Below are 8,459 nucleotides of genomic sequence, written 5' to 3'. Positions count from 1 at the left end.
AATCTTGGCTCACTGCAACATCCGCCTCCAGGGTTCAAGCAATTCTCCTGCCTCAGCCTCCTGAGTAACTGGGATTACAGGCATCTGCCACCACACCCAGCTAATTTTTGTATTTTTCTTAGAGACAGTGTATCACCATGTCATCCAGGCTGGTCTCGAACTCCTGAACTTGTGATCCACCTGCCTGGGTCTCCTAAAGTGCTGGGATTACAGGTGTGAGCCACCACGCCCAGCCTAGCCTTTGGGCATTTTGAGCCAGGCTTGGTGGCTCATGCCTGTAATCCCAGCACTTAAGGAGGCTGAGGCGGGTGGATTACTTGAGGTCAGGAGTTTGAGACCAGCCTGGCCAACATGGTGAAACCCCATCTCTAAGAAAAAATACAAAAATTAGCTGGGCATGGTGGCATGCGACTGTAATTCCAGCTACTCAGGAGGCTGAGACAGGAGAATCGCTTGAACTTGGGAGGCTGCAGTGAACCAAGATCGTGTTACTGCACTCCAGCCTGAGCAACAAACAGTGAAACTTTTTCTCAAAAAAAAAAAAAAAGAAATTCAACTATGATTTGACTGGCCTGAATTATGCCTGAGTTAGTTTTCTTTAAAAGAAAACTAAGGCCGGGCGCGGTGGCTCAAGCCTGTAATCCCAGCACTTTGGGAGGCCAAGGCGGGTGGACCACGAGGTCAAGAGATCGAGACCATCCTGGTCAACATGGTGAAACCCCGTCTCTACACAAAATACAAAAAATTAGCTGGGCATGGTGGCACGTGCCTGTAATCCCAGCTACTCAGGAGGCTGAGGCAGGAGAATTGCCTGAACCCAGGAGGCAGAGGTTGCAGCGAGCCGAGATCGTGCCATTGCACTCCAGCCTGGGTAACGAGCGAAACTCCGTCTCAAAAAAAAAAAAAAAAAGAAAGAAAACTGCCATTGCACTCCAGCCTGGGTAACGAGCGAAACTCCGTCTCAAAAAAAAAAAAAAAAAAAGAAAGAAAACTAACTCAGAAGCTCTTCATTAGCTCTATACTCTATCAGCAATAGTTCATGGAATAATGCAGCTGACTCCCAAAAAGCAATTCTAGTAAAATTTATGTTAGGACAAAACTTGTTTTTGGAAAATACTCTAAAAATCCCTCAGTAGTGCTGTACCATAGGACACTCAGAACCTCTCTTTATTACCTGTATGCCCCATAATTGGAATAAATAATAGTGTCAGGTATTGTAATGTCTTAGGCTGTTGCTTCTTGGCTCCTGTGATTCCCTAGCATCCCATCTGGGATGTCCTTTAGGTGCACAGTACTACTACTGTGTGCCATGGACAGTGTCAGGACACATTCTGAGCTTCCTGAGTGTCTCACCATAAGGCCAAATAGACTGTTCTCTCCAGTGAGATTCCTTCCTGTCTCTCTTTAGGCAGTAATCGTCATCTATGCATTAGGTGGTTTCTCTGTTCACCATGCTTCATATAAACTGAAGTACACCCTCATCTTCCGAAAAAATACTGTCACGTCTTTGTGGACTCAAGTATAAAATCAGTATTTAATTTAGCTAGTGAGTAAACTTTTTTTTTTTTTTTTGAGATGGAGTCTCACTCTGTCGCCCAGGTTGGAATGCAATGGCATGATCTCGGCTCACTGCAACCTCCGCCTCCCAGGTTCAAGACAGCCTCAGCCTCCCAAGTAGCTGGGACAACAGGCACCCGCCAACACACCCAGCTAATTTTTGTATTTTTAGTAGAGATGTGGTTTCACTGTGTTGGCCAGGCTGGTCTCAAACTCCTGACCTTATGATCCACCCATCTCGGCCTCCCAAAGTGCTGGAGTTACAGGCATGAGCCACTGTGCCTGGAATGATTAAACCTTTTTAAAACCAACTGAGGCCAGGCGCGGTGGCTCACGCCTGTAATCCAGCACTTTGGGAGGCAGAAGCAGGTGGATTACAAGGTCAGGAGTTCGAGACCAGCCTGGCCAAGATGGTGAAATCCCCTCTACTAAAAATACAAAAATTAGCTGGGCACGTTGGCAGGTGCCTGTAATCCCAGCTATTCGGGAGGCTGAGGTAGAATTGCTTGAACCCGGGAGGTGGCGGTTGCAGTGAGCCGACATTGCGCCATTGCACTCTAGCCTGGGCAACAGAGTGAGACTCCATCTCAAAAAAAAAAATCGAAAAGTTTAAAATTCACTTGCTTGTGAGCTGTCATGGGCGAATATTGGTTCCAAGGTTTTGGGAATGAATTTGAGAAAAGCTTTTTCAAACCTTTAGGGCTCAGTAAGGCTAAAACAAAACAAAACAAAAACAAACAGGTGCATCCAAGATCTGATTTCAAGGCAAGATTTATTGCTTTACGAACAAACATTACACTTGGTCTTAATAGAAAAATGACATCAGATACACTCAGAATACATTTCGCATTGGGATAGCTGCCAGTTCGCCACAAAACATACACTATTAGGAACAGGGAGGCAATGAAAACAAACTCTATTTTACTTTTTGGTTCATCAGGAACACTTTCACCTGAAGTAAGCCCTTTCGCACTATCTTTAAATTTTATTTATTTTTTAAATCCACCCATCTGCACACTGGCCCTTTAGTACTCTTGAGGTATAAAATTTTAATACTTGTCCTAGGCTTTGACCCTTGTGTTTGATCTAAATGACATTTCATACATAAATGTCTTTTGACGAGTGCATTTACTGTTATGTACAGAATTTAAAATGTGATAGTTTGAATATAAAATCTGGTTTGATACATGATATAAAAGTTGTATATTTAAATTCAAGAGTATGTTTTTGTGGACTATTTCTACTAAAGAATGTATTAAATTAAAATAATTTAAAAACTTAACATGAAGCAGTGATCTGTTAACTGGACAGGTCAATTACCTGTCTGAGCTGCGTAAATCACTGGCAGTACAGTTGAATAACCTTGACACTGAGCTCAGGAGCAGCCCGTTTAAGAAGCATCTTGTAAATAACAAAGTGACACCTTGGGGATTGCAGTTGGAACTATGCAAGTCATTCATAGAGTAGCTGTGGGCTGTCTTCTAAAGGTGGACCCATTACATGATGATGGACCTTTCATGTCGTTGCCGATGTCCAAGACTCTTGTGATCCAGAAATGCCAGTGCAGTTGTTTCACATGCATTGGGTATGAATTGCATCTTGAACTTGCCCTTCCCTTTTTCGGTTAAACCTTTTCACATAGCTGCTGCTGCTCCTCAGCAGTCCATCCCCTGGACGGAGGCGCCCTCTCAGGACCTGGAGCAGAGCTGCAGGGAGCTGCCGTCTCTTATGGTAGATGTGGCCCATCACAATATACCTGCTGCCTGGACAAAATAACCAGAACATTAATTCATTGTGTCTTTTAATGCCATGAAACAGAAAATGTAAGGCCTTTAAGAAATGCCCAAGCTGCAATCTACTATCTTGCTGTACAAGTTGAAACTGGTATTTGGTCTACAGGCAACTGGTGGAAAACAGTCTAGCAATCTTTAGAAGATAACCAACCAGGTAGTGGCTCACGCCTGTAATCTCAGCACTTTGGGAGGCCGAGGCGGGTGAAACACTTGAGGTCAGGAGTTAGAGATCAGCCTAGCCAAGACGGTGAAAACCTGTCTCTACTAAAAATACAAAAATTAGCTGGGTTTAGTGGTGGCTTCCTGTACTCCCATCTACTTGGGAGGGAGGCTGAGGCAGGAGAATCCATTGAACCCATGAGGCAGAGGTTGCAGTAAGCTGAGATCGCACCACTGCACTCCAACCTGGGCAACAGAGTGAGAAGCCGTCTCAAAAAAAAAAAAAAAAAGAAAAAGAAAAAGAAAAAACAACTACGGAACAAAGGTCCTTATCACAATGTATCAGGATTTCCCAGAGCACATGTACAGAAAGATATGAGAGTGGGTATTCACCCCCTACCAGCCCCCCCCACACCCCTAAAAATGCAGCTTTTCTAAACTCAGTTCTATCTAGTCCCTTCTGGCAGTGGTGTTTGGTCTTTCACTCCATTTGTCAACATCTGTTAAGTGACAGCCGGTTTTGTGCCAACCGCTGTGGTTCTCACCCTTGGGGATGGGGGCTGACAGGGCTTAAATCACAGAGTGGCTGAAATAATACCTGCCGTCTAAATCCTATTCATGTCACAGTACTGTCCCCCATCCCTCCCAAAAAAAGGCTGGGCGACCCACACAGCCCGAGCTGTGGCACCCCACGTTACAAACTGTGGTATAAAGTGCATATGCAGTGTCATTCAGGTCAGTTTCAATACCAAGTTTAAACTCTGGACACGGCTTTTTGCAGCTGGAGGAGTCCAGGGCTAACATGTGGACTCGGAAGAAGAACCCGTCGAGGGTGAGGTACAGGCGGTTCATCTTGTACAGCCCGTCCCGATCCACCAGCAGGGTCACCAGCTGGAGGCCCGTGCCCAGCACGTCCACGTCGTGCACGATCCCGTTCACCGCTGCTTCCGAAAAACAGTTTGGAGAAGAGCATTACCCCGAGTTCCTCTCCCAGTCCCCGGGCGTGGGTTTTTAGCAACCGCGAAACGACCCGCACGGGTCGGGCGCCCTGGGATCGCGCGGGCGGGCTTCTCCGGGACTCGGAAAGACTCGCGGGGCTTCGGCGCGGCGGCCGGGCTCACCGAATTCGCTCTCGCAGAACGCCTCGCGCTCGTCCAGGTCGGCCCGGCAGGCGCGCGAGCAGGGCTCGACGTCGGGATCCGCGAACCTCCGCGGCGGGGTGAGGCCGAGGCTGAGGCCGAGGCGCGGCGGCGGCGGCGCGGGCGCGGGCGCGGGACCCAGGGGCGGCGCGGCGGCGCGCGGCCGGTTGGGGTGGGCGGGGCCGTCGGCGGTGCGCGCGGGCGACGGGGCGGCGGGGAAGCGCAGGGCCCCTGAGCGCGCGCGTCGCGGGGCGTCCTCCGACACGTGCCCGCGGCGCGGCGACGCGCGGTTTTCGGCTTGGGCCAGGCGCGGACCCGGCGGCTCTGCGGGCGGTCGTGAGGCCTCCCGGAAGCTGGCCCGGTTGTCGGCCTCCGGGAAGGGCTTCCCGCGCCGCGGGTCCGACCAGGCGCGGGCGGTGGGGGTGGCCTCGGCCGCGCGCGACGTCCGCACGGCCTCCGGGAGCGGCCGCCCACGGGGCCCCGGTGTCTCCTCCGCGCTCGGGCAGCCACGGGAATCCGGCTTCCTGCTGTGCGGCGGCGAGGCTGTGGGGAGAGAAGAGGAGAGGCGGGGAGGCCGTGGGGGAGGAGGAGCAGTGACGGGAGGCCGCCGGGGGAAGAGGGAAAGAGGGAAGGGGAAGCCGAGACGGGAGGCCGAGAGGGGAAGGGAGGCCAGGAGGGAAGGAGACCCGTAGTGGGGCAGGGGCGCTGCAGAAGGGCTCTGGGAGGGGGACAGGAGTCAGGGGACAAGGGAGGCTTCACGGGCACCGGCAAGAGGAGCGATGGGAGGGAGGCCGGGAGGCCTGGAAGTGAAGGGGGGAGAACCCGGACACAGCCTCGCGGCCACGGAGGCGGGGCACACGCTTCCCGGGCCCCAAAGGAAGGAAGAGATGAGGGTCTTGCCCTCTAAGAATGGGGCCAACCAAGAAAATCTGCACTGCATGAGGAATCAGAGGCCTGATGGGAACATTTTATTTTGTTAAGGAATCTATGACTTTTAAAATTACAACCCCCTATTTTAGAGGAAACATGTCTGACAACATTGGTTAGATAACAAACTTTTTTGCCCTTCCTTTAATTTGTACGTATATGTGTGTATGGGTGTATATGTATTTATAACATATATAAACATCAGCCTCTTTGCTATTTACAGTTTGTTGAGAAAGTACCAAGAGCAAACCCCAGGGGGAAAGGTCTCATATTACACGTTCTCCTAATTGTTTTTTTTGTTTTTTGTTTTTTTTGTTTGTTTGTTTGTTTTGAGACGGGAGTTTCGCTCTTGTTACCCAGGCTGGAGTGCAATGGCGCGATCTCGGCTCACCGCAACCTCCGCCTCCTGGGTTCAAGCAATTCTCCTGCCTCAGCCTCCTGAGTAGCTGGGACTACAGGCACGCACCACCATGCCCAGCTAATGTTTTGTATTTTTAGTAGAGACGGGGTTTCACCATGTTGACCAGGATGGTCTCGATCTCTCGACCTCGTGATCCACCCGCCTCGGCCTCCCAAAGTGCTGGGATTACAGGCTTGAGCCACCGTGCCCGGCCTCTCCTAATTGTTTAAGCGCCCCTGACAACAGAACTATTTGGTTTTCCCATCCTTGTTTACACTGTCATCTTGGTCTCTGCAGAATCAAGCATTTGTAAGTGGATTTTTATCTGGCTTCTTGGACACCACTTACTGTTAAACCACAGCTAAGGAAGGTTTTAAAAACTTGGCTGGGAGGCAGAGTATAAAAGCACACATCCCTTACCTTTTTTTCCCCATTAGATGGTGGAGGAAAGACTCCTAAATGGTATGGCATGAAAACAAATTTTTTAAATTATTAATGATTTTGCCTAGTTCTGCAGACAGGTTGGTGAGTCAACTTCAGCCAGCTTGGAAGCTGGCACCTTTCCATGCCAGTTACACAATATCACCTCCTCGCTTGCCTGGGTCCCAGTGCCCTCCAAACAAGTAAGAACCGCAAGAACTCGCCTTTATTTTTCTATCCCTTTGTGTTAAAGAGCTGGATCTGCCCATTTGCAGCTCTGACAACACTTCATTTAAAACGATTGGTCTTGCCAAATCGATAATCTGCTTTAAAATCAGCTTTCACCCAGCAATAGTAGCTGGTTAGGGTTCATGTTTTTGCAAGAGGTTGATCTGACTCATTATGTTGTGGAACGGTTGTGCCATCCACAGCTGAGAAAAGTGCTGGTGGATATCCAATTCCCGACTGTCAACTGTGGACCTCACAACTGCTTCCCCATTGATAACACCATCTGTTGTCATGGGAAAGACTGATATTTGGGTTAAATGCCACTGAAGTCATTCAATTTCCATGTGGAAAAATAACCCAGAGTAAATTGCCCTGTGAGGTACAAAAGCTATTTTTCCCAGAGATAGCGAAGCCAACAGAACATCCAAAGAAAAGCAAAACAGAAACACGATTCCCGCTCCCCCCGCCCCCATCCTGAGAACCCCTCATTTCTTCATGGGCTGAGTAACTTAATTTCATTTCGTGCATGAACTGTGAGAGCGTATGTGTGTTAGTTAAACCCCGGCTCAGGTGTCCCAAGGCTGTGCGCTGGGGCTGCGGGGAGAGCAGAGAAGCGCCTGGGGCTGCCGGATTTTGGCCCGGCTTCCCGCGAGCCCTCCCCTGCGCCCCCCGCAGTCCCTGCTCACCCAGCCGAGTGGGACGGACCCCGCGGCGTCCTGCGAGCCCCGCCTGGGCACGGCTCCCGAAAGGCGCGCCGCGACCCCTTTTGACATTTCCCTCCTCTGTGATGGAGCAACTACTTAACATGCAAAGTTTTCCCCAGCCTGCCGGGCTCGCTTGGGATCATTTCAGTAGCTGAATTGGCTTCTTTCCGAAAAGGCTTCCAAGAGACACGATATCTTGGGGGCACCCTTCGCTCCTTTCTAAGACGAACGCAGACCTGGGGTATCCTCTCTCGCGAGCTCTACCCACCCTCAGCCCCCGCCCCGCGTTTCACTATTTCCTCCCCATCTCCCCCGCGGAACCCTGCCCGCTCCTAGTTCTCCGCGCTACACCGATCTTACTTTTTCTCTCCGCCAACGGGGCTTCGGGGGATGATCCGACGATCAAGCAGAGGAGCCAGAAAGCTCTAGCTGTCATTTTTGCAGACAGGGTTCCCGGGCTCTAAAAGTGAGCCTGGGCTTTTGCTTGCTTTCTCTCCCCCAACCCCTTCTCCACACCCCCACCCCCGCTCATGCTAATGAGGGGCAGCCTTTGGGGAAACGGGAATCACTCGCCGAGCAGACCATTGGAACAAAACCGAGCTGCAGGGACTTCTCCCTCTTCCTTCCTAACGGGGACCAGCGCATGGCCTCGCAAAGTTGTCCCTGGGAATGTCTGTCCTGTGATCTGCGGGCAAGGATAGCATCACAGCCTAAACTTTAAACCTGTGTGCGTTTGCGCGCTGGGGTGGGAGCAGCAGAGGGTGGGGTGACAAGTGCAGAGAATACGGGTGCTGCGGGACTGAGGGACTGGGTGGGGGAGAACTAGTGACGACGGGAGAATTTTCTAGATTAGGTCAACAACAAATAGGAAAATAGTGCTTAAGGCAGCGTGGGTTTGTGGAAGGGAGGAGATTCCAGATGACAGAGAATGTACCCTGGAATGTGTGTTAGGCAATTTCTAGAGAAATCAAGTCACTGCTTCCTAAGTTTAGTAAAACTGTTTCATTATATTACCCAGCTCACTGTAACCGCCTCCTGGGCTCAAGTGATCCTTGTGCTTCAGCCTCCCAAGTAGCTGGGATTACAGGCGTATACCACCATGCCACGCTAATTTTTGTATTTTTAGCAGAGA

The 8,459-nt window shown here is 50.5% G+C and overlaps 1 protein-coding gene across 2 annotated transcripts; it reads right to left on the bottom strand.

The window, feature by feature from the left end:
- Positions 1–2,310: 2,310 nt before the first annotated feature.
- C17H17orf58 (chromosome 17 C17orf58 homolog) lies at positions 2,311–8,130 on the bottom strand. Of its 2 annotated transcripts, XM_003942471.3 has the most exons (4): positions 7,688–8,130; positions 4,631–5,191; positions 4,259–4,450; positions 2,311–3,320 (listed from the first exon to the last, which is right to left on the bottom strand). In XM_003942471.3, exons 1-4 carry the CDS (start codon positions 7,761–7,763, stop codon positions 3,130–3,132), a joined length of 1,020 nt encoding a protein of 339 aa, XP_003942520.2. In that variant the 5' UTR covers positions 7,764–8,130; the 3' UTR covers positions 2,311–3,129. The 2 variants fall into 2 exon arrangements, with proteins under 2 accessions (XP_003942520.2, XP_074244959.1); XM_074388858.1 differs by lacking the exon at positions 4,259–4,450 and having other exon boundaries at positions 2,317–3,320.
- Positions 8,131–8,459: the final 329 nt, after the last annotated feature.

Source organism: Saimiri boliviensis, chromosome 17 (assembly GCF_048565385.1).
Source record: "Saimiri boliviensis isolate mSaiBol1 chromosome 17, mSaiBol1.pri, whole genome shotgun sequence".
NCBI lineage: Eukaryota > Metazoa > Chordata > Mammalia > Primates > Cebidae > Saimiri > Saimiri boliviensis.
The sequence above is the reverse complement of the archived record's forward strand: the minus strand, read 5'-3'. Positions and strand labels throughout refer to the sequence as shown.

What these genes read in the sequence shown, in the direction of transcription:
- C17H17orf58 (XM_003942471.3), bottom strand. Translation starts at nt 7,763, where the DNA reads ATGACAGCTAGAGCTTTCTGGCTCCTCTGCTTGATCGTCGGATCATCC. An exon ending in GTTCTGCGAGAGCGAATTCG is followed by an intron (nt 4,451 to 4,630) that starts GTGAGCCCGGCC and finishes TTTCGGAAGCAG; the next exon opens with CGGTGAACGGGATCGTGCAC. An exon ending in GTGTCCAGAGTTTAAACTTG is followed by an intron (nt 3,321 to 4,258) that starts GTATTGAAACTG and finishes TATTTTGTCCAG; the next exon opens with GCAGCAGGTATATTGTGATG.